This window comes from Typha angustifolia, chromosome 4 (assembly GCF_048772165.1).
Source record: "Typha angustifolia cultivar Huaian chromosome 4, ASM4877216v1, whole genome shotgun sequence".
Taxonomy (NCBI): domain Eukaryota; kingdom Viridiplantae; phylum Streptophyta; class Magnoliopsida; order Poales; family Typhaceae; genus Typha; species Typha angustifolia.
The window spans coordinates 7,820,747-7,845,131 of record NC_133242.1 but is presented as its reverse complement, the minus strand read 5'-3'; the positions used below and the strand labels follow the sequence as shown (position 1 = coordinate 7,845,131).

General features: G+C 32.4%; 1 protein-coding gene across 3 annotated transcripts in view; it reads left to right on the top strand.

The window, feature by feature from the left end:
• Nucleotides 1-644: 644 nt before the first annotated feature.
• LOC140759280 (uncharacterized) overlaps nt 645-24,385 on the top strand; it is a 28,324-nt gene continuing 4,583 nt past the window's right edge. For 2 of the 3 annotated variants that reach the window (XR_012104214.1, XM_073095793.1), the window contains exons 1-8: nt 645-828; nt 944-1,057; nt 1,220-1,362; nt 8,998-9,103; nt 22,117-22,299; nt 23,428-23,907; nt 24,004-24,087; nt 24,170-24,264. Coding sequence is in view for 2 of the 3 variants with exons in the window: in XM_073095793.1 (XP_072951894.1) it covers nt 1,315-1,362; nt 8,998-9,103; nt 22,117-22,299; nt 23,428-23,907; nt 24,004-24,087; nt 24,170-24,237 (969 nt within the window). In the remaining variant the exon portion in view is untranslated. The remainder of the gene's footprint in view (nt 829-943; nt 1,058-1,219; nt 1,363-8,997; nt 9,104-22,116; nt 22,300-23,427; nt 23,908-24,003; nt 24,088-24,169; nt 24,265-24,385) is intronic. The other variant, XM_073095794.1, reaches the window with a different exon arrangement.

Genomic DNA, 24,385 nt, shown 5'->3' with positions numbered 1-24,385 from the left:
ATTTAATTCCAATGCAAGATCTAGTAGTTCCAAACTATTAATAGTACATAATACTATTAAGATATAAATTAAGTCAAGCTTTGTAGAGCCAGTCTGAGCAACTCGTCTTGTGCTCAAGGCTCAAAATTAAATTTCGGGACCAAGTTAGCTATTCAGGCTGGATTGATATTTGGGTCGGGCTTGAATTGAGGCCGGGCCCAAGCCTGAGTCCAATTCAAACTGCTAGTTTATTATTATTTTTTATTTTTATGCTAGCTGATCTTGACAACCGGAATTGAAGACTTACCGAGTTGGCAAAACAGCTTTTAAATTTTACCTGAGTCAGACTACTGGGCCGTGGTCTATCCTCGTACCCGACTTGAATAGTCCACTTAATTACGCTGGTCATGTAGGCCTGTTCCCCCGGACCGATCTTGCGTAAAATCCAAGTCACGTTTATTTTAGAGACTTGTAAGGTGAAATAACGCAACCTTTTCTTATTGCAGACCATACTCTGTCACTAACCTAGCAAATGAATATTATCAAAAAACAAAAAGAATATTAACCGACCTTATTCTTTATTGTGTTTTACAAAAAATTAAAATTAAAATAAAAAGATAAAAAGAAAACTCTTTCTTTATTGTAGCCATCGAGGCGGAATAATACATAGCCTGCATCTAGTCCTCTTCTCTTTTCTCCATTTTTTTTTTTAATTCTCTTCCTTTGAGCTACACTCTTGCTCCCCTTTCGCGAAACTTCTCCCACTTTCTCTCTTCTCTTCGGTATCGCTCTCTTTCTCTCTTGGATGCCCTTGCATGCAACCAATTCAGCTCGATCACTCTTGCCAAGGTAAAGTTTCGTGTGATCCTTGATCCGTAACTTGTGATCCCTATCTTTTGCCATACGTTTCGTGTAAACTCATCTCTTTATTTGTCGAATTGTTGCTCTTTTGGGTGGATTTTAGTCTGCGCCGTGAAGGGAACATTGCCAATATCTAGAATCCTCTGATCGCGGATTTGATCTTTTTGGCTGATCGAGCTGTGCTGTTCTGGTCCTTTTCATCTCGAACTATGATGCGGTATGCACGGAATTTGTCTATCTCTCTCCTTTTATTCTTTTTCTAGAAATTCAGTTTTTGTTATGTGTGCTATTTCTTTCTGTTTGTAATTCTTTGATAGGATTAATTGAATTATAGGGCCTGATCGCTCTACTTATGAGGGATTTGTGTTTGATCTGGCAGGAGGGTAGTGTGATCCTTCAAGTAACGAGATATTTGTGATAAGTTGCTCTGATTCTAACGAATTGTAGCTGGATTTCACTATATACGAGAGGAAGATGTCAGGTGGAGAAGTTCGGAAAGTGTCTCGTCAGGATATACAGCTCGTAAGAAAATTTTCGTTCCTTTTCTGATATTTTGGTTTTAGGCCAGTCTTCTTCATTATTTTCTTTACCATTTATTTTATTTTATTTTCGGACGATGCAACTTCCAGTCATGTCTGTCTTTCATATTCCATTTGATAACTTAATCTTAGTATGCACTCATTGAACCTGTGACCTAACTTATATAGACAGTAGATGCAAATCTTCTATACATTTCCAAGGATTATTCGCCACCTTGAGGAATTCCAGGAGCTCATGAAATTAGATGTTTTTTCTGTGATAATTCACAATCATCCTCATATCCACCATACACTGTCATCCGCTTTCTTCTTTTCTTCTTGTGAGGCAACTTTTTTGTTGTTGTTGGGAGTGGAGGTGGGGTGGGATGGGGAGTTGCATCTTACCATAAGATTGCATGTTATAAAGAAAATTACAAAAAATGTATAGTTGCTACTTAGTTCTTGAGTCAATATATGCATACCCTTGTATGATTTTAACTCAAAATTAAATTAAGCTTCTTTTTTTAGTCCTAATTCATTGAGCTTCTTATCTATTGAGATTGGTGATTGTTTTTTTTTTCCTTACTTTTTAAGCTTTTATCCTTTCAAATCTTGTTGCTCTTATAGGATGGTGAAACATCTTTGAGGTTGACTTTGATAAATGAGCATAAGATTTTGAAGTCTATGATAGAAAGTGGCACTTGAACAAGAGTTGGAATAAGGATCAACCTACGGAATTAGATACAGGATGCTGTTGCGAACTAACTATTCATAACAAACCGTGCAATTTATTCTGTTTTTCCAGTTACTAAGATGTAAATGTGATTCCTTCTAGTTTTATGGATCATACAAAATGCCCTGACATGAAATTCTAATCTACGTCTCCTTTAAATTCATTAATTGTGCCATCTAAAACAACATTAAACTTACATCAATGAATCACGAAACACGGGACACGGACACGACACGATATAGACATGGTGACATAGCAAATTTTGAAAAAAATAGGATATAGACACGACATATGACAGTGAAATAAATAAATAAAATATAATTATTGATACATCTAAAGCAAAAGTTTACAATCTAATAGTGTAGAAATATACATAGATTAAGCTATAAGTACTAAAAAGCATTATTTAAAGAACAAAGAACTATAAAGTATACACGACGAATTTTAATATCCATTTTTTTTAGCAGCAATAAAACTATAGAGTAGAGAGGCTTTAATATAATATAACAATTTAACTCCCAATTTTCTACCTATCACATTATCAGTTTCACACTAATTAGAATTAATATAAATAACAAATATTTAAATTTAAGCCCTATTGGCATAAAAATAATAATAATGAAAGGCTTTAAAGGAGAGCAGAGAGGCATAGAAAGAGAGAGGGAGGAAGAGAGATCAGTAGGCCAAGGAAGCACTACCGGAGATCATGATAAATGAAAAAGAAGCCACTTGCTAGGAGTGGGGTTGGGGGGGGGGGAGGGAAATAACCATGGTTCACCGAATTGATCAAACCCGAACCTGATCTAGGCTTGATCACCAAACTCTCTCTTTCTCTCTTTTTTTGCACTCTCTCTTTTACTCTCTTTCTTTCTTTCAGTCTTTATTTTTTCACTCTTTCTTTCTTTTTTTTCCCTCCTTACCATATAACCATTGGTTTTTTAATTTATTTCTTTATTTCTCTCTCAATTTTTTTTTATTTTTTTCACTCTCTCCCTTTTTCTTCTCTCTTCTTCTTTTTCACTGCGCTATGATTTTTCTTTCTTTTGTTTGATATTTTTTACTCACTCTCTTTCTAATTTCTTCTTTTTAATTTTTATTGCATTTTCATTGCACTATAGTTTTTCTTTCTTTATTTTCTTATTTTTGATAAATTTTTTTAAAATTTTTAGAAGTTTTCCTGCATTTTTAAATAATATTTAAAATTTTATGTAATTAAAAAGTTTGATTAGATCCAGACGACTGATACGACCAATGCGTATCGTTTTTTCGAAAGGCCGATCTCGATCTCAATCCAATTTTTCGAACCTTGGAAATAACCTTGCTTCTCGGTCTCAAAGAAGCATAGCTAGTCGTCGCAGCTGTCAGTTGCTCACTTTGCTTAGCTGCTCATCGTTGCTACACTATTGTTTTTGGCTAAGTGGGATTTAGGGTTGAGAGGGATTTTCGTTTGGGGTGGGAGGGTTTGGAGAATTAGTTTTGGGTTTGGGTTTTAGATGTGGGGTGAAAAGAAGTGGTCCAACTCGACCCATTAAGAGTAGGATTTTCACTCAACCATGTCTCGCCCATGTTCGGGACATTGTATCCTTTTCTATTTTTATTTTATTTTTAATTAAGGATACTTCGGACTTGTGTCGGACACGCATCCGACACGGACACCAAGGAGGTGTCCATGCTTCATAGACTTATATTAATACTTTTCCTAAATGAAACCTTTTAGATTAATGCCAAAATTGAAGGTAGCAATGTCCTTCAATATGACTTAAAAACTGATACTTATGGAAGTATCCAATACATAACTCATTTGCCATATGATACAAACATACCTAGAGAATGTAACCATCAGTGCTTCCTAGATGCTTCTTTTGAGAAATGGATAGATAAATATATTGAAAGATTAAAAGCTAAACAATCTAAAAAGCCTGATACTAAAATATTATATTCTAATTTCTAAGGTGTTCTTGTCCTTATTTGCACACTGGATGATATGAACTCGATCGGATTGGATCTATTGATGGCACATTGAGCTCGATGGGTCAAGCCTAGTTATTTACTTTAGTCATTTACATTTAATCAGCACCTGTTATTTTAGTTTGAGCCATAAACTTAAGTAGTTGCTAATTCTATACTCAATTTGTTAATTCATTAGTTTGGTCTAGTTAAGTCAATTAATTATTTTAGTCGAGTTAGGACATGTATTATGAGTCCAAGTAACACTTGGACAAGCTAAATCACTTTAGTTGACTGAGCTCGAATTTAAATCGGTCTAGGATTAGCCTCTATATATATGTGGAGCGCCACCCTAATTTTCACTAAGAATTATTTGGTTTAGCCCTTGTCGCGCCCTATCCCTTCTCTTGGCTGCGGGCCTCACCTCCTCCTTTCTCCTTCACCAAACGGCGCCTGCTCTTCCTTTGGCAAGATTTCATTTAGCTCCTAATCACCATCTTCTCTCCTTTAATCTCTCCTTCACTCTCCTTCAATCTCTATTTTCTAATTAACATACAAGAGAACTTTAATTTCTGCACTAATTCAGCCAATAAGGGTAACAAGTGTGCAAACCATACCAAGTCGATTCGACCATGATAACTTGGGTTGTATCACGAAATGGTCTAAGTTTTCTCATTTTTCTTTGGGTTCCTAAAACCATATAGGCCAACTAGTCCTTAAAAGAGAATTATTTAAATTATCAATCACTTGGTTCTTCTTCACTTAGATATATAATTTTGTTTTTAGAATATGGCATGCAGTTTTCCATAGGATATGGTAGACGGATGGAAACTATAGTACCTAAACCACAAGAAGAAAAATTCCTTGAATTGTTACGCGCTTCTTTTTCATCTTTCAGTTGCACGATTTTATGAACTAAATGTATATTCCCTGGTATAAATATAAAGCCAGCATTTAAATTGAGTTTAAGTTTTTGCGTAAACCAGTTGAGTGAATAATAAACTAGTTTTATATCCAAACACTAGTTTAAGGTAAAATAGGTTTAGGAGCAACCTATTTAAACCCTATTCTTTTTTCTCCTCTTCATTCATCATCCATTGAATTATATTATATTAACCAACAAATTCAATTACCATTTTGCTCTTAAAAAGATATCACTTTAGTCAATTATCATTTGAATTATTCTCTCCCTCCCTCTCATATCTCTCTTTCCTCTTTTTTTTATTTGTCACGATTCGAAATTGGAATCATGATTGACCATGTACCTTAATATACTTGAGATACACGATGCCTTAAATATTTTTCTAAGTCCATAATGATAAGAATTTAATATGATATCTAACTTCAATAAATATACTCCAATAATAATTGGAAAGACCAAATGCCAACACTAATGTAACTACAACCAAATTGAAATTATATATAGTTTATAATGTAATGACTAATACAATTGAAAAGATAAAAGAATAAATTTTACGTAAAGGTATGATCCCGGTGTATCTCGCTCAGGTAAATCATATCTCATAACATGCTTAGTATTAATATACTAATTTTTTCTTAATATTAATAATATTATATGTCTTAATTGAGTCAATGCTTTATGGATCCATATCAAGTAGAAGTCACTTCGAGATGATGTTCAAGTCTTTTCTTTATAGTTGATTTAATTAGGGTCATTTGGAGGTATCACTGTGTGATAAATGTATTATCTTTTCCCCTAAAGGTTACCAGGAGGTGTCATTATATGATAAATTTATCCAATCTTTTTCACTAACTGTTGAGAAGGGTTACCGTATGAAGTTTTTTGATCAAACCTAGGACTATTCCGTAACCTCACCTAAGAAATTCATCGTACTGATCTAAAATAGAATTCTTTTCTAGATTTATAGGTAGATTTAATTCACTATGAAAAGTCGCCAGCGATATATACCGGAATTGTTCTCTAAGTCATACCAAATTTTAATTATGTTTTTTCACTAATATTTATAGTTAATAAAATTGCTATTTGCACGAATTGTAGTAATGCACTAAGTTATATATTTTGTACATAGAACATGATATTTAATTTACACACAAATATATAATATTTAATTTGCACATAGAAATATAATATTTAATTTGCACACAATAATATGGTATTTAACTTGTACACAAAAAATAAATGATCATATAAAAAGAATGATGTATAAGATAAATAAAATGTGAGTGAACCCACTCACTTGTGTCTAGGTGAAATGACTAAAATATATAGTCTAGATGTTTAGAAAAATCACCAATTTTCCTATTTAATAAATAAATAAATAACATATTTTAATTTAACTAATATTATGATTTTTGAAATTGAAAAATAGTTGGTGCCTCGGTTTTTTCCTCGTAACTGATCCAATTAGGGTCATCAGTAAGGTGTCGCTATATGATAAATGCATTATGTCTTTTCCTCTAAGAGTCATTAGGAGATGTTATTATGTGATAAACTCACTTTATTTCTTCCACTAATTGTTGAGAGAGATTATAGTCATTGCAGGAAGTTTTTGATATAACTTGGGACTATTTTCTAATTCGCTAGAGTTATCTAAGAAAGTCACTGCATTTTAGATTTTCAGGTAGATTTGAGTCAAACACAAAAAGTCGCAAGCAATATATGCTGGGACTGTTTTTTAATTCATACCAAATATCAATTATGTTTTTTTTTCACTAATATTCATATTAAATTTCTTATCATTGTGGTCTTAGAAAAATATTTGTTAAGACTTGTGTGTATTGAGGTATACGACCGGTCATGATTTTAATTTCGGGTCATGATATCATCCACCGACTATAATGGTATTTTGGTCATTTAACATAAAATATCTATGAAACCAAGTATTTTCATGTCATATCAAAGGTAATAATGACGGTAGCTAAACTAGTTTTGGAGCTACACTCAATCCAAATGGAGGATTAACTTTGATACTAAGCATCCTATGCTATCTTTCTATTAGACTTAGCTTCTGACCTCTCTATATTTTCCTTTTAGCCTTCTCTGACATAATAAAACATTTTCTTAGATTTCATTCATGACAATAGTCACGACTTTTGTCCTTTTCTTTGACTAACTAATCTTATACTTTTGTCTTTCCTTTGACTAATTAATCTTACTTTTTTTACTGGATTTCTTATGTTATTTTCTTTGGACTCTTTTGTGGTCTTTTGTTATGGAAAACAGAATTTTGAGATGAAGGTACACTACTTAAACATAAGAAAACAACTTTTGATTTGAAATCCATCTTTTTTGGATCTTTACTTATGTTATCTGATGAAATAGGACATTATACATTGGCCATAAATGTGAAGAAAAAGAAAAGCTAGAGATTTATTTATTTGGTCTGTTGTTAGCATTCCTTGTCATCAATAAAAACTTACATATTTGAACTAAGATTTAGTTCATAGAGAATATCATATTTTATGGACTTATAGTGCAAGAATGCAGTCTTCTTGCTATCTTGTGATAGCCCTACATGCAATGATATTGCAGTTTCTGTTCTGTGATGTACAACCTAGTTCATATGTGGTTCCAAAGGGCATTTTGCATACTATTGATGCAGAAACAAAGTAAGTTGACATTAGACTTATTTGAGAGTTATAAGTGTCAGTGAAGGATGTCAGTATTAAGCTGAATTTGATAAAAATTAAGTGAAAATATTTGGTTTATTAGGTTTAATTTTGTGTGCAGTTTTTGTTTGATTCAATTTGGGTCCAAAATAAATTAGTTTGAGAAATTTGCAACTAATTTTGGATGAATTTGCATCAAATAAGTTAATCAAGGGCATATGGTCAAATTGGGTATTTAATCCTCAACAAGAACCTTCTTTTGATCTTCTGCAGTGAAAGGAAAGAGAATAGTAGGAGAGGATAAAGTGAAGAAAAAGGAAGATTCTATTCATGATCTTATTTTGGATGGGTTATCACAGTAATCATATTCTTTTTTTTTTAACTTAAAGAATTTTCTTTTGGAACTATGTTGATGTCAAAATTTTGGGGGTCATGGGTGTTCCACATCGTAATTAAGTTGATCCCAATTTTGATGTGAATGTTCTGCATGGAAAATTTCACTTACATTAAGAAAAGAACTTGGGAAACTTGGACTTCTGGTATAAATGTTCTAGGAGTAAGGTGGTTGTCAAGGATAAAATTTGCTGAGTGACAACTGCTCTGAGTATTATCTTGTGTAGCAAATCATGATGGGAATTTGCTGAATCTATTTCCAACTTCAGAGATATTCTTGTTCAAGCATAGTTATTTTTGTATGGTAAACAGAGAAATAATTTTGTTTTAATTCCTGTTTGTCCTCCTAAGTTTCTTTCTGTAAAGACAGAAAACATATATTTTTTTCCAGTCAATTTGATTATTTATTAGAGCTTTTATCATCTCTTCGTTTATTAATAAAAGAGAGGGTGTTACTTCCTTTTTTGGTATAAATTGTCTGATTGTACCATGCCATTTGGTGATCATTGTTTTGAGCAATGGACGCAACCTTTTCCATTGATTGGAGTTAGGCCTATATCTTCCCTTCCAGATCTAGCATGGATGATAGCCTTGTGCAATATGACCCTTTTAGATGTTTTTGTTCACTGTATGCTATGCTGGGTTGTGCAATATGACCCATTTAGATGTTTTTGTTCACTGTATGCTATGCTGGGTTGTGCAATATGATCCCACCACAATCTCATCATGAATTGTGGGTTGTGCATGAGTAGTTTGTGATGCCTAATGTGATAGAATTTCAATTTTGAAGGAGGCTAGTAATCATGTCTCAGCCTTGATGTGTGGTATTGTCCATGTGTATCTATTATGATAGCAAGGATTGTGGTTGGCTTCTTTTGGGAGAAAATAGATGATAATAGTAGTTTTAGCGCCTCATTAAAAAGTAATCAAATTCTTATTTTTAATATTTCTCTAATGCCTATATATTTATTTCAGGTTCAAAATCTTATTGAGCGCTGTCTTCAGCTATATATGAACCAGAAAGAAGTAGTTGACACTCTCTCTTTCCAAGCAAAAATAGAGCCCAGCTTTACGGAACTTGGTAATAGCACATAAAATCTTTATGCTTTTCAGTTATTTATTGAAACACTTGGAAGTCCTTAAATTTCTACTAGTTTGATGCAAGGTTCGAAAAATCGGGATCAACCTTCCGGGAAAAAGATACGTATTAGTCGGATCGGTTGTATCGGTTGCCCGGATCAGATCGTATTAGATTTTATTTTTAATTACAAAAAAATCTAAATATTTTTTAAAAATACAGGAAAATTTAAAAAATTTAGAAGTCATGACAAAAATAAGAAAATAACAATTATTCACATATGAGCCTTAAAAATTAAACAAAAATACTAACTTACTCAAAAGTCAAAATTTCGATAAATACCAAGCTGGCTCTCGTATATCCCTGTGGTCGTCTTTATCATAATCACCATAAGTCTGTAAATAATGGTGTCTAGGGCCTAGTACTCCAAAGAGTGATTGCATCATATTATTCATATCAAATGGATTTTATTGTCTTTGAGGTGGATAATAATCAATATGTGGATCTTCTGTTTGAGAATACTAAGGAGAATAATAATCAGCATATGGATTATGTGATAGTTTGAAATGATGAATACTTGATGAACCATAGTTATAGGAAGCAGCATCCTAATAATGATGTCGCTGATATGTATATACATCCTCAGTTTTTCTGTATTCAATCCCTATGCCTTTTTGATTTCCCTCAGTAAATATGGAAGGGACAATCTAACCACTAGGTATATCATTAGGATCATTAGGATTATCGCTGGCACTAGTAGCTATACTATATCTTGCTACCGAACGACTTATACTAGTAATTGTTCTAGTCGTGGTCTCTCTTAATGTCTCATCTAACCATATGTTATGTCTATCATCTAATAATCTATTTTCTACTTCTCTTATCCATAGAGTTAGGGGGTTTTCTTAAATTTTTCTCTCTCAATCTCATTATAATGGCAAAACACTAATTTCTCTAATCTCTCTATTATCAATCGATTACGTGTTTTGGTGTAGATCAAGAAAAATGTAGTCTAATTTCTTTCACTGTAATGAAGATAGAGTTTGACTTAGGATCTTCTTTGCTATTGATATCAAATTTGGTGCTTCGTCCCATCCATAAATGGATCACCATTCAGCTAAACTGTTATGAGATATAGCTGCAGCAACTTTAGTAGTACTAAATTGACTAACTCTCAATTTATATTTCTCCATCTAAAATATATAATTGAATACATTTTATAAGAAATTGAATATATTAAAACTTGAAACAAATAATAATAAATTATTTAATTGAACTCTCGACAAGACTTTAGTATCATTATTGACATTTATAGAGAATTGAAATTCAGGATTCTAAATATATCCTGTAGAAATTTATAATTTAAAATTTGTAAGCATTCAAATTTCAAAATATTTAAAAAAAAAAAATAAATTAATGCTTATTAATAGCGTGTATATCTCTATGTAGTTGTTTATTCCACCTAGAGTCGATCAATTTTCACCATTTCCTATAATTTTTGCCTACACTTTTTTTATTAACTCTTTTGCTGAGTCCATTGCCTTGTATAAAAAATCTTTTTAGACTTATTATCACTATCTACAAATCGTAATACATTGACAAGAGGCTCAAATATTGTGGTGGCAATTGTAATATTATGCCAAAATATATTTTCAAGAGTCATATTCTTCAAAGCTTCACTTAGACTTTGATCTTTAGGTTTCATATTCTTAATTTTTGTGAACCACTCTGTAGATGTAAATATTTGTATAATCTCATCTTTATATCACATTATGCTCTCCAATGCTAGAAAATGAGTGGTAAATCTGGTGAGGCCAGGTCTAATAATCTTTTTATTACCAATCATTTGCATAAGTAAATTAAGAACCCAACCATGATTATATGTGAAGTTTATCAACTTTTAACCTTCATATTACTATATTAATTTTTGAATTTTTGACAATATCTTCCAGCATGAGATCAAGAGAATATGCAGCATATGGTGTTCAACATAAATATTGTCTTTTTATCATAAGTAATTGTCCAGCAGCTTTATAATTTGTCCCATTATCAGTAACCACTTGGATTACCCTTTTTTTCACCAATTTCTTTTACATATTCATCATCTAAAAAATATAATTCACACTTTTTGATATATATTCATTGGTCTAATATTTTGAGACTCTGCTATAAAACCCATTAACATCAAGAGTACTAGAACTATTGTCTCCCTATATTTTTTTTCTCCCTACATATGAATTGACCTAGATCTTTGAAAGCTACCATCAGGTCCACCATTATTTCTTTTCATCTCCTCCTTTCTTTGTGTAATTCTGCTTTCTTTCATTGCCTTCCTTATTTGTCTTATCTCTTCATCCTCTCCACTTTGCTTACTGCTATCATCATCAATGTTTTTATGGTCATGCATTAATTCTTGGCGAATCATTGACTCTCTTATTTGCCCAGCTTGTTTATCCTTCTTTTTGTTTATTGGATGAGCTAACATTTCTCTTTTGACTTCCAAACTAACTTGAGTGTAAGCCGTCACATTTTTTTTGTCTTCCAGCCAAATGTCTTTTTAATCAGTTGACATCGTCACTCATTTTCTTTCCACATCAGTTATATTTGACAAGCTTTTTGTCTTGGCTAAGAGCAACGCAATGTTGCTGGCCAATGTCTGTATCTTGTGATTTTTCTTTTGGAGTCATTTTAATTTTAATGTAAACACCTAAACAGAGATCAAATTAAAAATATAATTCAGCAAATATTTACTCTCAATTTCAGCAAATTAAATAATTTATCAAATATTTAATCTCAAGTTTAGCAAACTAAATAATTCAGTAGATATTTAATTTCAATTTTAGCAAATATTTAGTTTCAATTTCAGCAAATTAAAAATTCAGTAGATATTTATTTTCAATTTCAACAAATATTTAATCTTAATTTCGGCAAATTAAATAATTCAGCAGATACTTAATTTTAATTTCAGCAACTATTTAGTCTCAATTTTAAAAAATTAAATAATTTAGCAAATATTTAATCTCAATTTTAGTAAATTAAAAATTCAGCAGATATTTAATTTCAATTTCAGCAACTATTTTATCTCAATTTCAGCAAATTAAATAATTCAGCAAATATTTAATCTCAATTTCGGCAAATTAAATAATTCAGCAGATATGTAATTTTAATTTCAGCAAATTAAATAATTCAGCAAATCTTTAATCATAATTTTAGCAAATTAAATAATTCAGCAAATATTTAGTGATAATTTTAACTTGGCATGCATCAAACCAAGGTTCGTCGGATTGGCCGACCCAATCCAGATGCACGGCCGATCCCAATCACCAGGATCGGCCGGTTTTAGTTATGGATCTGACCCGGATCCGACCCGGGGACATCATTTATTGATGTACCAAGTAATAAGAATGTACCTTTTGGACTGTGTAATGTACACATTCTTTGCGTAAGTTAATAAATGGAGAGTTTACTATAAGACAAGTAGGCCTATTATACTCTTTTGAACAGTGTACCATATATTGAATTCATGCCTGTTTGACAGCATTATGAGATGCATTTTCCAGTCAGTTAGACATTTCTTTTTCTTGAACAATTGCAAATAAAGAGTTCTTTACATATTTCTTTTATGCATGAGGATGTGTTGGGGTTAGTTATTATACTGAAAAATTAAGATTCAAAGAATCATAGTTGTACCACTACTTGATTTGACTATTAGTTTAGCATTGGGCTGATAGGCACATATATTTAATGAAATAAATTTCTGTTCTATATTATTTATGGATGCCACCCTGTGAAACTGTCTCTTGCTACTTCCAGTCTCCCATGATTTTTGAAGTCTGAAATGTAATGTGGTAGGACCTTACTTTGTTTATATTTTCCTAAGAACTAGTAAGTAACTAAGTACTAAGTCATCATTCGCTCTTCATGTATCATGACAAACTGCTCGAGAAGTTATTGGTGCCATGTAAGAGATGGTGTCAAACAATTGCCATTTGGTATCCTTGATACTTGATGCATCTAGAGAATATGAATGACTATGTTATGGCTAACATTAGGTAATTAAGGGGGAGACAAGTTAAATAAATAAGATGAGCTACTTTGGTGGATTTTTTATCGATGATATCTTTCAAACAGATAATTCTATGGTAGAGTTCAACCTTAAGCTAGAAGTGCTAAGCTAGAAGTGCGGAAAAGAGTATTAGAATCTGAAATGTGTAGAATAAGTAGATCTAACATTAAGTATATGAAATGTAACTTTAATAAATCAAGACATCAAGATAGCATCATTCTTGATGAACGAGAAGACCTAAGATGGAGTATTGATCTCTAGTTTAGAAGGAATAGGAGATTGATGATATTACACATAGAATTAGATATCGATATACATAAAAAGAAGTGCGTAAGTTCATATGACTTGATACTTTTTGGTTCTGTGAGTATAGTCTCCATGTCTCTATCTAGGGTATGAACCTTTCAAATTTGATATCCATCATATTATTAACTTGGCATTCACTGAAAGATCTTTGATGGGCCCTTCTAGCATTGGATCAGCAGTCACCATTTTGATAGGAATGCTTCTTTTGGCTCTTTGACATGTCCTTAATGTGGTCATTGATTTCTTTTTAGCATCTTAGTATTGAATAACCCTTTCAGAGTCTAGAAGATAGTCTTCTTCACTGAAGGATCTTCACAATTCTTACTGTCCTTACAAAGATAAGTTTTGGAGTTTCCTTGTTGAAGTCCTTTTCTTACAGGTCTAAAATCTTTAGGTTTATGCTGTTCATCAATTTGAGAGTAACTTTGTCAATTCATGCAATATTTGTCTAATCATTGATCTTCAATTTCTAATATGGCAACAAGTATTTCTCCTTGACTTTGTTGAACATCCACGTCCATCAATTTTGGATCTCGTAGAGGATGAAGTAGTTGAAACTTCTAACTTCCACTTGTCCTGCTTCGCCAGTTAATCTAACCTCTCTGAAATTCTACTTAACTTCATTACACTTTTATCTGGAAAGGCAATAGTTTCTAGATCCCTAATAAGCTAATCAATGATATCATTTGTTTCTAAATCTCCCAAAAATTCTATATCAGAAGAATGAAGCTGATGCACATTATTCATATGGGATGCCTTTGCTTTGGATTGGTCATTTTGATGGACCATGATGGCTAACCAGAGGCATGATACCTAATGTGATGTAGGGCCATATTCTCTGATACTGAAATGGTGTAGGGCATCATTGCTCTAATATCAACTTAACTTAATCTATGCATAAACTGAACCAAACACGAAGCAAACACAAAACTAAACCTAATATGAAATTCCATGGATGGGGGAGATTAATCTAATTAGGTTCCCTAGATATGGAAAGCAAACAAAAAACCAAGGTCAAAGATTTTTTAAGGTGGAAAAATCTCTCTCAACATAGAGAGGAAAAAGAAACTACGGATCCAATCACACATATTAATCTATTGCACTCTGATTGTGAAAACTTACAATCCCCACGGGTAGACCCTCATGGCTAGTTGATTGAACAACTGGCTTGCTAGAAACCCATGATGAACTGCTCCCTTGCAACTAGATCAACTCCGGTTGATCTTGTCCGACTTGGATTGCCCATGTTTCACCAAGTCAAGATGTTGAAAGTTGAATGCTGATAGTGGTCAATGTAACTCCTGTGAAGTTTTTCAAGATCTATGCGGAAGTAGACAAGCACTCGGTAAATAGAACTCTCCCAGAAAGCTCACTCTTTGTCTTGAGGGATCCTAATGAGTTGAGAGCCCTACCGGAATCCTTTATAGATGAGGAGTACCATCTATGGTTCTGACTAGAAAGTTCACCAAAGGAAAACAGCTGTCTGAATCTGAAACATGTTCCTTATCTATGAAAATATAAGATCCTCCAAAGAGAATGAACATTAGAGATCTGTGACACACGTGTGTGAAGTTAAAAATCAATTTAAAAAAAAAATTAAAATCTGATTCTCAAATTGGTTTTACCCAATAACTATCGAAACATACACGAAATAATGTTCAATATGCTCCAAAAACGATTGCCTTGGTTTTCAATAAGTTCCAAAATAATATGATTTTCAATAAGCTTCAAAATTTCAATCCAATATATTCAATAAGCTCCAAAACCTACAAGTTAAGTTTCAAAACAATATTCTCAATGTTTCAGTTCAAGTCAAAGTCAAGATCAATCCCAAAAGCATAGCATAGTCAAACAATATAAAGTCAAGAATCGCATGCATACACATAGTCAAATTATACATAACTAGCAGTGGCACTTCAGACAATACTCCCTCTACGTCCTCAAATTGATTTGGAAACAATTCATAGTGCAATTTCAAAAAGTTCAATTTCAAGTCTCAACATATATGCATACAAGTCCAACCACAATAATGGCCAACAAATAAGCCATTTAGTATGTAAGTAACTAGATAGACATAATAGATTAAATAAATGTATATGACATGTAATTTCAAAAGACATCAAATATATATGTACATCTATATATATGTATATATGAAAGCCCATGCAAGTTAAATAGATGTATTTGTAATACCATAATTGCTAAAATATCGTCAAACTATGAAAGAAATATTTAAGCAAAACAATCAATATCGTTTCTTTGCCCCTTTATCACAAATTGAGGGGTAACAAGATAACCATGAAACACCGAGGCAAAATGAGAAAGTCCCTTAAAAAGAATGCAATAAAGGTTGCTTGAACTATTCAAAGGTTCGGATCTAAAGTGAAAGATTCAACATAAAACTATGAATTCATAGTAGTAAGCAGAAAATGGTTATAAAATGATTGTAAGAAATATCTAGTAAGCTGTTGAACTCAGAATTAGAATTGCCCTAAATAAATTAGTAGTCAGCAACCAAGAGCAATTAGATCATTTGAACGCATAGTTCCCATTTGATGAATGGTAGTAAAAATCAATGATGGCCATGCCACTTGGCACTTTTTGTGCCAATGGTGACACGACACCTAGTACAGGGTGTGCTAGTGGTACACCCCTATGCCAAGCTATGCTGATCTAATAGGGGTGCTAGCGATGCGTGCCAACTTATGCCGACGCGGAGCCTATTTTTTTTTTTAACTTTTTCATACTTTCATCAATTATCATCAATCAAATTTAGTCATTTTCTTATTAAACATGATATGTCATATGAAGCCCATTATTTTGAACTTTTTTCTATTTCCATCAATCATTATCAATTAGTTTTAGTCATTTTCTTATTATATATATTCCTATTAGAATGATGGTTTTATTTATCTAGCTACCACGAAGAAGAATTTATTAGAGGCAGAAAAAAGAAAAGGGAACATATCAAACTCAACATGATTAGTCACATGAGGAAATGACATGAGTTTATAGATAACAAGACATCAAGAAAGGCATCAAAAAGGTGCGCTCATAGAATGACATGAGTTTTATTATTGTTATCATCATGTCAATCACATCCACCAGAGCCACCACACCTTTATTATACTTCATATCCACAATCTGTATATGCTTATGATGTGTCTATAGCAATTATAATATCCCTATTATATCATAGAAGAATTATAAAATTTATATTTTTACGGAGATTATGTGAGACGTTATAATGAGCAATATTATCAGTGGATAAGTTTTAAAAATTATCGATAGTATTTAACGCAACATTTTCGTATTATTTTTTTATCGGCAAATGAAGTTTTTAATCATCCTTGTCATTTTATGTTCAACTAGATATTAATTTTAATTATTAAACTATTATCAATTAATATTATGCGTCTAATATTATTTTGTGTGCAATTACATTATGAAATATTCAATCATATTATAAAATATTCAATCATATTATAAAATATTCAATCATTAATATTAGTTTTAATGAATGTATCCAATCATATAATGTGTTGAATAATCTTTAAATTTGACTATTGCTATATCTTTAATAAAATAAGTCACTTACAGAATTAATCTAAAGATTAAAAACTATAATGTAGGTTTTAATATATATATTTAAGTCAAAACTCAAAGATTGATTTGTGAAGACCTAAAACTATTTCTAAAAATCTTTAAAGTTTTATTAAGAATATGTTAAAGGTGCCCCAATGGCACGCAGGGGCATACTAAGGGCATGTTGTGTCGACGGTGGCATGGCTCGGGTATCGATGGTAAAAATTAGCAAAAATTGTGTTTTTAAATATTTTAAATTCTAATCTAAATATGATAAATTAAATTTTTGTATAGTCCAATTGACTTCAGGAAACATAAAATACTAGCGATTGTCGATTAGAACCAAACATCTCAACAATCCAAAACATAATAGACCTAGGCGCTAGGCGGTGGGGTGACCGCCCGTCATCCGCGGCCGCCTTTCAAAACATTGATCCAAATATCAAGTTATGTCAAAAATATTCGGTTTGAGATTATCATGCTTACATATGAAATCAACCACATAGGTTCCAAACTGACCAAAACATAATAGACCTAGGCTAGAGTGATAGAATATGACATGCACTTAGAAATCTAGTGCTTATGCTAAGATGCATGACACTTAGTTCCAATTTCATGAAAGGTTCCAAATCATGTATTAGGTGATTGATGTAGGCTGACGCATGATCAAAACTAGAAGCCAAGTCAACCTTTGACACATGCATGAAGATTTTTAGATATCAATGGTGGCTTTCACACTCATGAGGTAAGGTAGTTGTTTCAATTAAATTTTCTTGAATAAATTTTCTTTCCTTTTCTTTTTTTTCATTTCAATTTTTTTTCCTAGAATCATATAATGAGAAAATTTTCTTGAATGCTCATGCCAAGGCAGCTTTCATTCCTGTCCCACTAAGGCAGTTCTTTCAAATGCACTTTCGAATGATAGACATTGACATGAAGTGCAACAAGGCTATAAAATCATATAGACACTTTTTAATGTGATTTATGCAACCTACTAAACATAGGGGATCACTTAAATGAAATATAGATTTAGCATACATGCTACCTAAAGCATGTACTTTAAATCTAAATGCAAAGCCAAAGCGTGATCACTTTCTCCATGAAAATAATGTAGTACTTATTCGTGAGAAGCATTATGATCAATTAAGGATTTATGTAATGTGACACCAAAATGCAAATAGCTATCCCACCGTTCACAAATTCAATCTATTTTTAGTATTTTTGATATAATCAAGAAACAGAAACACAATAAAATCTACTCAAAACTGATAAAACACCAAAAAAAAAAAATCCGATGAAAATAAATGTCAAAGAAATCAATGATAGAAAAAACATACAATCAAAACAAAAGCAAAGGCCAAAATCTACACAAAAATCGCAACTAGGCTATAAAAGTCAATCAAGTAACTCGTAAAGAAAATGTCAAAAAGTTTTAAGATAAGTGTGTAGAATCCATTAAAACAATACGATAAGTCAATGGAAACTAAATCACAACTATGTTACAAAAATCTGTCAAAATTGTACAATAGATCAATAAAATCATCAAGGTCATATGATAATGTGTCAACAAGATATATCAATGATATTGGGAAGGCTAAAAGATATGACAATAAAATCTGCCCAAATCATAACATATCAATTAAATTTGACAAGACGATACAATGTGTCAAGGAAATTTAACAAGGCAAAATGATTTGACAAGAAAATCTGACTGCAAACGCAAGACTAGGGTTAAGTTTTTCTAAAGAAGCTTTCCCTACCTGAAATAATGCGATAGTGGATCACTCAGGTAACTATCCTGAAGTTGTGTTGTGAGGTCATTTTTCCTCACCGAAATTCCTCACCTTCAATTTCACATCATTCAACCGGGATTTTGATGAATTACTAATCTAGGACTTGTAGATATGCTTCTATCAAAACTCTTACTAGTCTTAGGCTTTCATTTTCTTTTTTCTACTCTCACATTTTTGAGACATAGCATAAGTAGTATACACATCATCACAGAAATCATACATATAATCCAATTCATACAATTTGTTTTGCAAGAAGTAATTGAAGTGCCTAGATGCATCAAACATATTACGATTCAAGGACTTGCCAAGTTGAATAAAGTATTTAGACTTGACATAACCCTTGATAATACATCTGTGACAAGTGGGAATATAATATTTTTCTTTTCAATTCATTCCTAAGTGTGTAATAGCTCACATCATGCTTCTCCATATAAATATGCTTAGGCAAAGTAAATTATTTTTCATACAAGAAGCATCTATGTTATATGTCACATTTATAGAGGAAGGGGTCAAAGGTACATTACATTGTTTTTTTGATGAAGAAGGTGCACGTGTAGATGATTCATCGTTGTAGCCCAGCCCTTTCTTCATTTTCTCCTCCTTTTTTGCTCATGTAATTTTGTCCGCCACTTGGAACATTGTTTCCTCATCAAAGAATTGGAAGTAGTTGTTCCGTTTTGATATCGCAATCTTTCCTCCATTCCCAAGCTTCAAAATGCTCATCGAGCTTTATTGGCCCTGTATAGATTTTTCAAGAGCTTGATTAGCTTTTAATTGTTGTTCTAATGCGGATTCCTTTACTTTCTCAGAAAGGTGTTTCTTAGTTCATTGTTCATACACATGGACTTCCGACAAGTTAAGTTTATCAAATAAGGAAATTCTTTGGAAGTTAAATCATGAGAGAGATACAGGATTGTTCAAATCCTTTTGAATCTCTTCTTTTTCTTAAGTTGCTCCATCATCTCATCCTTTTCAGTTTCCAAAGTTTTCATATTTTCCTACAAGAATCAAGTTTGCATTCATAAATTTGTAAGTATTTTCAAACAAAGCATTGTAGGTGGTTTGGACATCTATATCATCATTCTTGCTTTCGACCTACTTATTTGTATAATACATCTCACAAGATCCATTATCAGATAAAAAGAAGCAATAAAGACAATATATTTATCCTATTCAGACTCGAATTCTTTATCAGTATAATTTGAATTATCCCAAGTAGATTTCAAAACCTTGTCATTTTTAGGGTTGACAATAATTTTGTCTAGGTTTCTCATGATATCAATATGCATTTGTAAATTTGAAGCTAATTTTCTTTTGCTTAGACAATCAGAAAACTTCAAAATTTTGCGATCACCGGTTAATGAAATACTTTCTTCAATAAAACTTATGCTACCTCAAAACACATGATTGTGTATGAATGTGAGAAAGCTTTGGAAATTCATATCTATGTGATCTCTCTAAAATGAGAAGGATTTACTCTAACACCAATTGAAATTCTGTTTGTGGGGGAGAGTCGTTAATCTAATTAAGTCCTCTAGATATGGAAAGCAAACAAAAAACCGAGGCCAAAGATTTTTCTAACATGGAAAAACCTCCCTTAACGTAGAGTGAAACAAAAGACCACGATACAATCACACATGGATCAATTCATTGCACTTCAATTTCAATTACAACAATACAATCCCCACCTTTGTAAGATACGTAGATGATTATTTACTTAATAATAAAAAATAGCAAAAAGCTACTAATTTATGCACAAAGGTTTCGACTTAAAATTATGAAGTGTGTAATACATATGCAGTGCAAAGGATTAGGGGATTTCAATCTTAAGTATCAACTGAGTTGATGTTTTAGGTTATTCCAAAATTCCTAATAACTTACCAGTTACTAGATATACATTAATACATTATAGTAAGCATTTAAGTGGAATCTTAACAAAACTAGTTAGCGTGCAAGCATTATAGAGAAGAATCTAAGCATTATTTAATGTTTCTAGATTGAGCTTTATTTTTTTTTTCAAAATTTACGAACTACAATTATTAATATATTAACATGTGAAACTAAAATTTGAATGAAGTTGGAAAATTTCTTTTATTTTCATATAAGATAGAAAAATCAATGATAGCCATGCCAGTCGGCATAGGACGTGTCGACCGGCATGCTCTTTTATAGTATTTAAAGATGTTTTGATTCTTCAGCATGCCAATATTAGGTTTTTGGTTTGAATATATGTATTAAGGTAAAAATTAGAGTCTTTTATTTTTGGATTATATTTATAAATGATTGTTAAAGATATAGCAATAATAAAATTGAAACATTAATATACATATAATATGATTGTATATATTCATTAAAACTAATATTAATAATTGAACACTCCAAAATATGATTGGTTACTCCATAATATGATTGGATACTCCATAATATGATTGAAATAGGGAAAAGTCAAAAGATGGCTCTATGTGATGTATCATGTTTGTCACATGATTAAAAAAGCCCTGTAGAATTTTTTTAGATTACCACTCTAATGGATCCGTTTCAAATTAATAAAATCCGTTTCGGATCAATAAAAATCTGTTTTGAACCTCACATGACCCATGCGGATTAGCATAGTTTGGCACGATGGTTGTCACTAGCACTTGCCATGCCGGGTGCCATGCCACCGGCATTGGGCTTGCCGACCAGCATTGCCATCATTGGAATAAACATTGCATTTTATAGCAAAAAGCCCACCATCACATTTATGTTGAAAATGGAACATCATCATTGGCGTGTTGAATCCCATGTTGGTATTATGCAACAATATGTGAATTGTGGGTTGCCAACTCAGATAGTGCCATCAGTGGTTTAAATACTTCTGGAGCTTAAATGAATTCCTGGCTGCAACTGCTCCAACCTATTTGTTTTTGGCTAATTTTCAGTTGAAGTCTATGGTTGATTAGAAATTCAAAACTGATCTATGTATTGCCAAAACATGGGATTTTTGTTTTTGGTTAACTTTCATCTGAATGATGACATCTATTGATCGATTCCACTAACTCATATATTTGTTGCATTTAATATGTAACATAGACTCCAAAATGAAGATAACATGATATGTATCTGGTTTAATTTTTCTGATAGTATGTGGAAATGGCTGTTTCTTTCTGCAATAGATAACTTTGTTCTTTTCTGGGTTTTATGAACTGACACTTTCTATACTGGAAACACTACCTAATAGCTTTATGAATGTGTAATAACTATGCCCATTTTGCTTATTTTCCCAGTTTGGCAAAAGCTTGAAGAAGAGAATCGCGAGTTTTTTAAGGCATATTATGTTAGATTGATGCTCAAGAATCAAATAATGGTCTTTAACAAACTTCTCGAGGATCAGTATCGCCTCATGAGTAAAGAACATCCTTCTGCAATTCCTTCTATCCCTCTATCCAATGGCTCCGACTCTTCTGCATGTATGAATTGATTTGCCTCTTCTGCTACTTTTGTCATTTTAGATGTTGTTTTTACTATTTTGTATTTTCTTATCTTTATCAAGATTGGAGTATCTGATAAGAGAAAGTAAAATTGGTTCTCTTAAAACTTTTGGCATGTTATATCTTTTGTTCTATCCAGCTAGACTATATCTTTTCACCTAATATTCATGAAAAGTACGCCCCATTTATGCTCATATTTGGGGCATGGAATGGAGTTTTGGCCGATCCTAATAGTGGATTGGTCTAAAGGAATCGGGATCAACCATCCCATTTCGAAGGTTTCAGCTGGATGGGCCGAAGCAACCCGATATGAGTAATTTAAATGTGTCGGATCCTATTTGGATCTGACCCAAATCTAAACCGGGAACATCAATGTCCCCATGTCCCTCTCCACCCACCTTCATCTCTCTCTCTCTCTCTCTCTTTCTCTCTGTTAGTGCCTCTCCTTTTCACTCTCCCTCTCTTTCTTCCTCTCTATTCTGCAGGTAGTTATGCTGTAGAAGCATATATATATATATATATATATATATATATATATATATATATATATATATATAAGAGAGAGAGAGATTTTTCCTGTGAGTCATTTTTATTTTCCTATTCTTTTAAACTTTTTTGGATTTTCTGCATTTTAAAATAATTTTAGAATTTTGTATAATTAAAAAAATAGTTCTGATAATCATTTTTACCTCTTCTTTTTCAACATATATTTTGAAACTAGTGCCTTTATCTGTCCAAGTTGATACTTATATACATAACAAGATCTTCCAAAACTAATAGTTTGTTGGCCCACAAAAGATTTGATGAGTAAGCTTAATCTTGAGTAAATGATTGTTTTATGCAAGGACTAATGCTTCTTTTTTATCAAGTACATCATTGCATCTCTGTTGTAAACTATGTACTGGAATTCTGTGACTATAAAATTATCCTTCCTGTCAATGCACTTGCTCTGTTGGACTCTGTCTGTAACCAACCTACATCACTGTGATAGTTTCTTAATCACAGCAGTACCGATCAACCTAGAATACTTATATGTTGATGATATTTCATTTTTGTATGATTTGTTGTTGCAAGAGATTAAATGTCATATCTACTACTTGTTATCAGTGCATCAAAGTGCATGCTATTTGTCAGAACATGCATCCACATCAGCAAGGAGTGATGGCATGCTGTGCAATGGAGTTTCTTCCAGTGGTATAATAAATGGTCTGCCATCTGGACAACAATTTGTCCTGGCAGGGAAAGATGTTCCTAGTCTTGCTGGTAGTTTCGATCCTTCAGCAAGCATGTTATCAACACAAAACTCATCCATAGGAAGGTTCAATGAAGTGAATGGGACAGCAATAAAGACAGAATCTAGCTATTCAAGTAATTCGGATTTTCCATTTTGTACTGATAACACTTTCCTAGAAGCACGCCCCTCAATTGGAGATGCATCTGCTGGATCCTTTAGTAGCTCAGAATTGACTGGGCAACCACTGAATGATCCTCTATTGGACATTGATACATCATCATTTGGTTTCCTGAGTCAGATTCCTCGAAATTTTAGTTTCTCAGATTTGACAGAGGACTTCACTCAAAGTGCTGGTAGCTTCCAAATTCTTCATGTTTATATATGCTGATCTCCACATTTACCCACTTATTAAGCATATGGATGATACTATTTTATGTGTTTGTTTTAAGATATTTTAGAGAATTATGGTAGATCTCCTTTCCTCCATCCCGAAGGAAACAACTTCTTAGATTCTCCTGAGGAAGAATGTAAAGGTGAGATTTTTCCTTCCTCTTGCTCCATCTTCTGCCTGGAATTATGTCGTTTAAGTTGATAATATCTTGCTTTGTTCCTCAGAGGAAGAAAATAGAAGGCTAGGCACCATATCTGAAGGTGTCAGTTATGAAGATTTTACTAGCGATTGAATAGCTTTGATTGGGACTGCTTCTAAGGTAACTTCCTGTAATAAGACTTTAAGAGCATTTTGATGTGCATGAATATCTTATGATATTCTACAAATTGCATGCTACTGTTGATATGCCTTGTTAGGGTCTCTTCTTATTGCATTAGTTA